This window comes from Lates calcarifer, linkage group LG2 (assembly GCF_001640805.2).
Source record: "Lates calcarifer isolate ASB-BC8 linkage group LG2, TLL_Latcal_v3, whole genome shotgun sequence".
Lineage (NCBI taxonomy): Eukaryota > Metazoa > Chordata > Actinopteri > Centropomidae > Lates > Lates calcarifer.
In genome coordinates, this window is record NC_066834.1 from 12,803,806 (window position 1) to 12,814,955 (window position 11,150).

General features: G+C 40.4%; 1 protein-coding gene across 1 annotated transcript; it reads left to right on the forward strand.

Annotated features, from left to right (window-relative positions):
* Positions 1–1,467: 1,467 nt before the first annotated feature.
* Positions 1,468–6,106, forward strand: LOC108894164 (alpha-2Db adrenergic receptor). The gene is made up of 3 exons (XM_051075598.1): positions 1,468–1,605; positions 4,253–4,422; positions 4,819–6,106. Exon 3 carries the CDS (start codon positions 4,822–4,824, stop codon positions 5,968–5,970), a length of 1,149 nt encoding a protein of 382 aa, XP_050931555.1. The 5' UTR covers positions 1,468–1,605; positions 4,253–4,422; positions 4,819–4,821; the 3' UTR covers positions 5,971–6,106.
* Positions 6,107–11,150: the final 5,044 nt, after the last annotated feature.

Genomic DNA, 11,150 nt, shown 5'->3' on the forward strand with positions numbered 1-11,150 from the left:
CCTGTCTTTTATTCTCTCTCTTCTCCTCCTCTCTTCTTGTCTTTCTTTTCCTCTCATCTCCTGTCCTATCCATCTTATTCTTTTGCTTTCCTTCCCCTTTTGGTCCGTCGTCCTCTCCTCACCTCATCCCTGATTTTCCCTTTCTCCTCCTCCTACACACTCTCACTCTTCATCTACCTCTTTTCCCCTCTTTCTCTTTTCTCATTTCCTGGACTTTTCCATATGCTCCCAAATGCCACTTCTTCTCCTTTAAACATCTCTTCCTCTCTCCCTCTCCTCTCCATGCATCTCTTACTCTTTCCTTTCATCTCTCTTCTCTATTAGTCTCTCTCCCTCTCTCTCTCTCCTCCTCCTCCTCCTCCTCCTCCTCTTCTCTATTCCAGCAGTAGAGAATCAGTGAATAGCAGCAGCGGCAGCAGCAGCAGCAGTGTCACTCAGCACGGCAACGACTCGCATGAAAGTGAGGACCTCTGTTTTTCTTTTTCTTGCCTCTTTGTTTTTCTTTCCCAGTCTTTTTTTTTTTTTTACGTCGCCTCCTCCTCTTCTCTGTTCTCCTTTTTTTTAATCTCTTCTTCCCATTCAATCTCGTCAGTCATTTCTTATCTACTTTTCAGTCCTTTTTTCCACCACATTGATCTTTTTCGGAGTGCAGCAGTATGAGGGTACCATGCATTCCAAATAGGGTTTCTGTCCTTGCTCCAACTAGAGCATGTAGCCATATGCTTTTCTATTTTTTCATTTTCTTTTCTTTCTTTCTTTCTTTTTTTTTTTTTTTTTTTTTTTTGCATTTCATTGGAAATAAGTAGGCCAGTCCTGCAGCTTTAATACACTATGTCAACCTCTGGGCTCTCATGTGCTCATGAATGGATATTTTGACAGGTATGACTTTTTTTAAATCATGTAAATCCTTCTTTCAGAGGCAGAATGCATTGCGGCATGAACACGGAGATGAAGCAGTTCACGTTTCTGGGTGTAATATTATAAACTATTGACCATAGCTGTAGTGCTGTCAGGATTTGAGACGTGCATGTATAATTTGCATTTTGTCAGTGGTGAGGATATTATTGGATGGTTTTCCTCTGGACCCAAAAAGACAGGTTTTATTTATATTTTTTTTTGTCAGATTCTTTCAGTAGCTCTTTTTTTCCCCTAAATCCATTTGTCATATTTGTACTTTCTGTTATTTTCTAAGTAACTGGTATAAAAACACTGTCTGTGGTGAATGCACTGGAGGTTAAAAACCAAAATGGGGATCATGACGTCAGTCATTTAACCAGGATGGACTTATCAGATGTGTTCACTCCTGTACTGGCCACGATGCCAGCCTCTTTACCACCAAACTCTTCTTTGGAGAATGTCAGTGAGACGTCCTCCTCCTCGTCGAGATCTCCTGCTCTACCTCCTCACTCGCAGGTGGCCTCAGTGCTCATTGTGGTGGTGGTCACAGTAATCATCCTGGGGACTGTGGTGGGTAACGTGCTGGTCGTGGTGGCGGTGTTCACCAGCCGAGCCCTGAGGGCACCTCAAAATCTCTTCCTGGTGTCTCTGGCGTCAGCAGACATACTGGTGGCGACGCTGGTCATCCCCTTCTCCTTGGCTAATGAGGTGAGTAACCTGTTTGTTTAGATTCTACTCTAAGACTGTTTGCAGCTGGTTTTCTCATGCAATCTGTACCTGGCTATATTATCTCTTTTAGGGAAAACACATGTTGTTATGGATGCAAATGCAGACACAACACAATGCAGTTAGTTTGCCCAGGCCACAGACCACAGACCACATCTGGAGGTAGAGGCTCACATTGTGATCATTATGATCTCAGCGAGCTGTTAAACCAAAACTTTGATTTAACAGTTAAAATTTCACCCCATTATGAAAAGTCGCTCCAATTATGAAAGGAATCACTAAAGTTCACAAAAGATCATCCAAACCGACATCTCACTCAAAACCACAAATGTCAACATCATGCACCAGAAGAAGAGTCAGAAAGCTTCATCCTCCAGTGACCATGTAGGTTTGAACAAAATTAAGTCCATCCAATTGTTGAAATATTTCAGTCTCGACCAAACTTGTTCACTGACACTGACGAAAAATGCATCCAACGAGTTGAAAAGTCACCGAACTCCACTCCTGCCTGCTCAAGGATAAACCTACAGATTACCCAGCTCCACCTGCCTAATTTGCATATTGACACCTGATCACAGTGCAGGTAGATTCGAGATAACAAGATAGTATAGATTCAAAACCCACAATCAGATCCACCATATCCAAATAATAATCCACAAAAAGTTTGCATGTTAAAACCAGGTGTAAACGGGGTTTACCTGATGCATGGGCTTCTGCTGTTGACGATGTCAATATTTTCAATCAATATTTGTTGTGGATCGATGAATATCACCACTGTCAGAACTTCACCCACAAGCTTCATTTGAGTTTGCACTTTAGTAACCCCTAGTGGCAGCAGCTGGTAAAAATTAATCAGTAAATTTTCAAACATTATAAGGACATTACCCAGAAATTATAACACGCAACCTCAGGCTAATTGACTAAAACAGCTTAACGTGTTTATTAGTAGTTTTTATTTGCTTTGTAAATGTTAATTTTTTTAATATTATCAGGTGTGTAATTTTTGCTGCATGCTCAATATCATTATTTGCTTTGGTGGTTTTGGTTGTCACTATACAAGAAACATTAATGCTCCTGCAGACATGTTGGGTATTCCCCAACTATATCAATGCTGAATGTCAAAAAATGTCCTCTTTAAAACCTCTGAATTCTCTGAACGACTGAAAGGGAAAACATGATTGGTGTTAACTGGGAGAAATATTCGTATTTTGCTTTGTAGTGTCATTTGTCCCTTTCCTGCGAGTGCAAACCCAACATTATTCAGATGTCTTATTTTACAGTGATGGGACACTCTGTTGCGGCTAAGAGCTAGTATTGTGAAGTATGTCAACACATCTTTACTTGATCGTCTCTTAACAGATACTGAATAAATTTAGACAGTGTAATGACATGTTTTGCTCCCTGAGGTTGGAGAGGTTGTGGTGTAGCTGGTGTTTCCTGTGATGTTCTCCTCTGCATCCAGCAATAACAGTGTAGTAGTTTGCTTGCTGTTTTCATTAGATGTTAATATGCGAAATCTACCTGGAGCATCCTGATCCCTCTGTCTGCTCTATTTATCATCCGGCTTATACTTGAGCTGGTTGCCATCAAGTCTGTTTCCCCTGTTTTCTACTTGATGGACTGTTGGTATTATACTATAATTCCATCTAAATGGGAGTGGTTAATCAATTGATCTGACAAACTGCAGCTGCAACTGAAGCTGAGAAAACAAATATTCAATTTCTGCATAGGGAAACACAGTGCAGAGACATTCAGAGCCAGTGCAGCTACTTTCCTCTACTGCTCCTACATTCACCTCCATATAGCCATGTAAAGCACTTGTGGCTAAAATACAAAAGAATCCACTCAATAATTTCTCATTCAAACCAGTGGCTGCTACTAATAATTATTTTCATTGTTACTATTATTTATTTATGCTAGTGGTGTGGATGTATGCATGGCAGTGTTTGGTCTTCACTTACAGTTTCCACTCAGATCTTGGCTGTAGACCGTTTTCTTTCTCTGATTATTCATTTACTCAAGAAAATGTTAAATATAGCACAAGCACTCAGCACAAGCTACCTAAGCCCAAGCCAAGGTGACATATTCATATTGCTTGTTTGGACTGAACAAAAGTCTAGAATCCAAAAATATAAAATTTATAGACATCTGGGTGAATATATAAACCAGTGTTAGCATATTACATATATATTGGTATGGGTGTATGTGTTAACCCATTAGTAACAAGAAATATTCTAATAGCTATAAGATTTGTTCGAGGTCATTAGAAACTGTGTCAGTTTGTCCACCAGGACTCAGTTTGTATGTTGATCACATGATCTATATATGAAAAGTATGATTATGTTAAGTGTTTATTTAAAAAGCAATATAAGTTGTTGAACTTTTTTATCTGTCAAATATGGACATTAGTGTCAGCCTCAGAGGATATTAAGGGGAGAATTTAGGAAGTTTAAACCAGTGAATATTTTCGAAGTGGTAACAATTAATATTGTTGTTGTTGATTAACATTTTGGCAATTAATAAGTTCAGTTAATTGATTCATTGTCAATTTTAAAAAAAATTAAAGATAATTTTAAATTGTTGGGCCACCTAAATCTCCATCTCAACCTTTTTTCCTGAACTTTAACAGATTCTCATTCGACTCCAAAACCATGAAGAACCATGAGAATTAAGTTCCTCAGAAAAGCTAATGCTGCATAATCCAAGTGTTTTGTAGGCAAGCAACTGCACTGCAGCTGAGAGAGTCCAATATTTACTTCTTCATCGGCTGCCAGTGAGGAGAATACAGGTGATGAAGAGGTAAATCTCTGCCTCTTGACTGTATTTACACTTAAAGCTCACACTGTGGAGGATATTTGATGGATATTTTACAGTTTCTTGCAGCTTTGAAAAGGTTGTCAGCTTAAATAATTTTCAAGAGGGCTCGTATGAACCCACATGGGGTAAACTCACTGTTGGGTTTCCTAGAAACCAAATGCAGTTTCAGCCGACATGGTAGTAATGAGATATTGACTGAATTTTTATTTTGAGGTGAAATAATCCTTTAGGTGCCTCATTCAAGGTCCCCCTGACTGACTGAGGCTGACTGGAGAAAATATGAAATAAGCATTTTTTTCTTCCTACTATCCTCTGCAGGTCATTACTGCTGCTTAAATGAGTCATTAACATATCTTAATTGGTTTCTCCTCTCTTCAGGTCATGGGTTATTGGTACTTTGGTTCCACCTGGTGCTCCTTCTACCTGGCTCTGGACGTCCTCTTCTGCACATCCTCCATCGTCCACCTCTGCGCCATCAGCCTCGACCGCTACTGGTCCGTCACCAAAGCGGTTAGCTACAACCGCAAACGGACACCCAAGCGGATTAAAGCGATGATCAGCATCGTGTGGCTCATATCTATCGTCATCTCGTCCCCGCCGCTCCTCATGACGCAGAAAGAGGAGAATTTGGAGGTGGAGGATGAGAGCAACACACAGAGGCAGGAGTGTCTTCTCAACAATCAGACGTGGTACATCCTCTCCTCCTGCCTGGTGTCCTTCTTCGCCCCAGGAGTCATCATGATCCTCGTTTACTGTAAGATCTACCGTGTTGCCAAGCAGCGAGCTTCCACTGTGTTCGTGGCGAAGAATGTGATGGAGCGGCAGCCATCACAGTCAGAGACCTGCTTTGTGGGCACTGCCAGGACTTGCCAAAGAAAGGGAGCCGGCTGCAATAATTCCCAGTATGAGCTGGATAGCCCACGGCCTGCCAACCGACACAGCTCCTCCAACATAGACAGCAACAGCAGCAGCCACAGGAGAGGGGAGCTGGATGATATTGACTTAGAGGAGAGAATCTGCGAAGCTGACATGAAAACATCCTCATCGTTTTCCTCGTCTCTCCGTTTCCCCAGGAGGGCTGGCGGGAGAGTGAAAACAGAGGAGGGGAAGGACAATGAGGGAGCAACAAGCAGGTTGAAGCCTCCTCCGCCTCCTTCCTGCGCCTCCATATCATGGGCATCATCTGACCACTTCTCCCAACACTGCCTCCTCCCCTCTCCTGTACCTCTGCGCAGCAGGCAGATGTCTCTGTCCAAAAACAAAGTGGCTCAAATGAGGGAGAAGCGCTTCACGTTTGTTCTGGCCGTAGTGATGGGGGTTTTTGTCCTCTGCTGGTTCCCATTTTTCTTCACTTACAGTCTCCACGCTGTTTGCAGAGAGAACTGCACGATCCCCGACACACTCTTCAACCTGTTTTTCTGGATCGGATACTGCAACAGCTGCCTGAACCCCATCATATACACTATTTTCAACCGAGACTTCAGGAGGGCCTTCAAGAAGATCTTATTCCAGACTCATAAACGAACATAAGATGTGAATGTATATGTGTTTGTGTGAGTGCCTCCTGCTCACACACAGACACACACTCAAACACAAATGTGTGCACACAGTTTTAATCCTGTTTTCCACTGTGCTGTCATACTGACATTAAAGGGCTTGTCATACAGCGGGAGTATTGATTTATTATTCAACCATTCACTAATTTATTAAATAATTACTTTCTATTCTGGTGTAAACAAGCCAAAGGATGATTATGACACACAGATTCTGTGAGGGCAGGTGTTTCAAACAGTGTTTCCTTGATGCAATAACGGTTGAACATTACTTGAACTTGGGTTTTGCCTGAACTTTTAATTAGAGGAAAATGGCCACAGGGCAGTCAACTATGTCCCCGCGGAGCTCTGAGATGTCTGAGCACTGTAGCAAGTCAGCTGCCTGGCTGTGCTATCCAAATACTGAAAAGATTTATAAGGAACTGAGGAAAACCGCTTTGAAAAACATACAATGAGTTTTAAATGGATGTCTGTGCCTCAGAGTAATTAAACACCAGCAGCACCTTAAGTTTAAACTTTAACTTCAAGTAAGGGAATAAAGAATAGGAAGCTAAACGAAAGTTGCCAGTTTTTCACGCAGCAGCAATGTTCTGTTGACACTACACAGCTCGGGGGCAAAAACATTAAAAATTCATGTGCAGCGAGCAGATGGGCTGAGCTGCTGTAAACAGAGAGAGAGAGGACAAAAGAGAAAGAAAGAGGGAAGGAAAAAGAGAGCCTAACTATATCAGAGCCTCTGAATAAATATAATCAACCTCAGGCTCATACAGTGGTGGATAATTATCCTCTGAAGCTCAGGATGAAATAATTGTGTGAGCTGCTGTGGGCTGAATGACTCAAAGCTTATGTATCTACTGTCTCTAGAAAAACAGTAAAAAAAAGAAGAAAAAAAAAAACCCCAATAGGACCGAGTGATGAACCCTGACCTGACCTGGAAGTAATTGGGCACAAAGCATAAACCTTTATTAGTTTAATCAGTCTCTTGATGCACACTGCAGGATGATTTTGTGTGAGGCAAGGGCATCCGTCGCTCTAAATTTAGGGAGGAGACAAAGATGATAATCAGGCATGATGCTTTTGTCTTTATCAAAATCATGACACAGATACGAGTGTCAGCGGTGGCACGAGGAGCGATGGGTCCAAGGCCAAGAGCAATGTTACATCATTCTGGTTGCTATGCAACACAGAGTTCGGCAACAATTTGAAAGTTGTGTAATTAAGTATCTCACCTGTAATCATTCAGTGGTACAGTAACATGAAGAGGACATTTTGTGCTAAAAAGATTGTAACTCACACGCTGAAGCCTCATAAATAACAACTGACAGTGGATTCTGTGTTGCAGCCTGTTAGGAATGGATCTGATAATGGCCTGTTAATGAACAGGTAAAACCAGATTCAGAGCTCATATGACTATATTGTTAACAGACATGAAGTTTTAAACCAACATCCAGTAAATTTGTCACCACAACGAAATGAAATTCTTCCTGCCCGCAGTACCAGAATAGTATTGAATGTGTGTCATGACTCTCCACAGATTTGACATCAAAGTTCAAATTAATTGAAACTCCTGTAGGCTGAACTGGCCTTCTTTAACACTTAGGGCTGACTAACTTCAAAAGACTTGGAGACACTCGCTAGTGTGGCAACATGAAGGGTACAACCAACTTATAATGCAACACTCTGAATGAGACACTTGCTGAAAAACAATATATCATGCGACCTCAAATATAACACCATCTCTACTTTTTTTGTAATTTGCAGGGAAAAAAATCATTTGATATGTCTGATTAGTCACTGATTACTGTAGTTATTAGACTATTACCTGTACCCATTCACAGAGGCCAAACCTAAGAAAATAGGATCCAAGTAGTAAAATCTGGAAATATAGGTAAACACACTGACTTTAATCTGGATGTCTGGATTATCATTACAAGACTTCTGTCTAGTTAGCATCCATGTCTCCTAACCTTGAAACTGTCATCGTCAAGCTCCTGGTCTGAATGCACTGGAGAAGCGCTGGTGATTTTAAAATCTGGCAGTTGCTTGGTTCATTGGTTTGGAGGCAAACAGACCACAATGAAGAACACAATGGTTCTTCTCCTGCCAGGTGGAAAGACAAAGACGAGGTCCTGGACTCTGTCCAGAGGTTGATACTGTTGTGTTGGAAGCAACACATCCACAACACATTTCATACCAAGCTGTCACTGATTGTGTGGGTGTCAATGAGCAGCTACAAGCCAAACGAGAATATATTAATTTACTGTTCATAGTAAATTTACTGTTCATATGAGATTGGAATTAAGGCAGAAGTCTCGATGCAGAGTTACATGTTGATGGTTGTATATAGCTCTGTCCATCCCGCTGTGGATAAGATGGATTATCAATCTGAACTGATCCTTCCTTTGTTCTTTCAATAAAAGGAAATCATTGACTGGAGTCTATAAAAACTGGACTGAACCACCTTAGCGGCCCTTTGAGGCTTCAGTTCTCATTACACACTAGAAAATAAAACTGATGGATGGATGGAAAGCAAAGGGAACATTGCTACTTCCGGGGCCTTCAAACTTGTGAGAGAAAATTAAAGGCCAGAGGAAAGGCTACATCTTTACCTGAATCAAAAGGGTTTGTCCTCCTCACAATCCAAATCAGACTTCTCAGGTCCAAGTGATGTTCAAGTCTAAACTTCAGGCCCACTACTTTATGCTCATACTCAGCTCGACTGCTAAGTGCTAAATTCAGCTTGCACCAAATAGGCTATTGTGATGATCAAACAGAGATACATACGTATTTGTCTGGACCAGTGGACTGAACTAAACTGAATTCCCTCCTTTAAAATGGCTTTAAAATGTGCATGTAACATTTAGCATGTTGGGTTATACTTAGCATAACAACATACCAGTGTTTAGATTGTTGGCATGACAGCCTGTTAGGATATTAATATACTGAAGCTTGGCAGGAAACATTTTAAACACCTTAACCTGTGTAATAACTCTATGTAAGTGCTGGACAGTTAACTATGTTTAGACTGATTACAGTTCCATCACAGTGATCTTTATTATATATATATTTTGATCTGAAGCTGTTAACACAGGTTGCTTATACTATTTTTCATTTGAGTTCCTGTTTTACATGCTGCAAAAACACTGCTGTTCTGTTAAGATATACAGATAAAAAGCAGAAAATCAGTCTGATCAGTGAATGTGTTCAAAAGTGCCAAAAAAAAAAAACTTGCCAGGTTACATTGCTTAATTAAAATATATTCATGAACACTCCATGTGCTGCCAAACTACACATTAGCTGCTCATAACATCCGGATATTTGGTTAGTTATCCATTGTATAAAACCATTCACCACAACATGTTATTGGATGTTTGTTTTCTCAATTGTACTCAAACGGGAGATAAAGCAGTTGTCATCTGAGCATGTAGAAGGACAGATTTGTGGCTCTGTGTGCATGCAAATAAGAGACTAAAGTGAGGAAGAAAAGAGCTGTGGTGCTCCACAGAGCAAAACCAAAGAAAACATAAACTCCCAGCAGTCTGTCTGCTTCACAAAGACCAACTTTCTGTCCCTGTGCATCTCTGGTGGAAAAAAATAAAATAGGATGTCTGGCAGAACGGAGAATGGCTGAAGTTGTGAACTGAATAACACCAGATAAATGTGTTGACCAGGGGAGTGCAGGGGGCACAGGGAATGTTAATTGCTGTTTTGTAAGTGGATGGAAAGCCTTTCTGATTCCACGACAATAGACCGACACAGACAAGTGGCAAATATTTGAACAGAGGCAACAGTACAATGTGTCCCTGAAAATGCTGAATGAGAAAAAGATTAACCAAACACTTTGTTTTACAAAAGCTGTGGTGAAGTAACAAGTACAGCCTGGAGTTACAGGACAGTGTGTGCTAAATAACTGCATCTGTCTTCTTTTAATGACTGTTTCTCCTAAGAGGAGAGGATGTGATTATTGCATATCACTCAATATATTGCACAATATTTTAAGGTTGTATTAATCTTGTTTTTTCAGTCTTTAGTTTTCAGCATTATTTAACCAGGTCATACTGAATTACTATTTGAATAAAAACAGCAATTTTGTAGTCACCTATATGGCTGTCTTTTTTTTTTTTTTTCTTTTTTTTTTTTTACTGCAGTTTGGTAGACCATGGTGTGTTGTAGGAGGGTTTTGGAAGATCTGCACTGATAAATAAAAAGGAGGAGGATGGACAGCTTTGAGAGTTTGACAGCTGAAGAACTAAGAAAATGAAGTTAGACTGTGGTATCCCTACCACTGACCAATACGAATACTCTTGCAGAGAATTTACAGCAAATAATATATGATGTCCATATTGTGCAGGTATTAATTTAATAATTAATATCTTTAACTTTACAATAATATAGCCTACTTAATTAACTGATTTACATAAATGTATTGTACTTTCCATCTTATGTTTTATACATTCTAGTTAATATAAGGTGCACACGGTCCACTATGTCAGAGAGAAATATACTGTATATCTGCTTGAGAATGTGATATTATCTTATTTTATAAGAGGTACTTACTTCCCCAACTTCATAGTTCTTTAACTGTCCAGTTCTCAAAGCTGCATGTCTTTCTCCTTTCCATCCATCTACAGTTTGTCCGTTTCTCTGTTACTCTCACTGTGTAGGATGGTGGCTTTTGCAATGATATTCCCAAACAACCCCACAGAGCATCCTGCAGCCTACTTAACTGACTCATCAAAACTCTAAATGTTGGTATTTGTAAAACTGCTTATTCTTCTTAATTAAACCCTTCTTGCCTACATCAAGATAAGAATGGGCTGGCAAAGGCTACAAGCAGCAGATCATCACTGGCCTCACAGGATGACATTGTCTGAGTGATACAGAGTCCTGCAGATACAGGTGAGTTAAACCTATTCCTATTTAAAACAAGGAAACAAAATACACACATGAACAAACAGGAGCATCCTCACATAAGGCTTGACACACGCAGGGATAGGATGTTAGGTTAACGTTTGCCACGTTTTCAAAATTCCACATCCTCGCTCCCTGGCAGGGTGCTTCCCCGGTCAACTACCATCAGCACTGATGAAATCACACAACCAGAGAGAGAAACATGAGCAGACTGAACAGAAATCTGATGAAAATACTGTGAAATGA

What these genes read in the sequence shown, in the direction of transcription:
- LOC108894164 (XM_051075598.1), top strand. Translation starts at nt 4,822, where the DNA reads ATGGGTTATTGGTACTTTGGTTCCACCTGGTGCTCCTTCTACCTGGCT.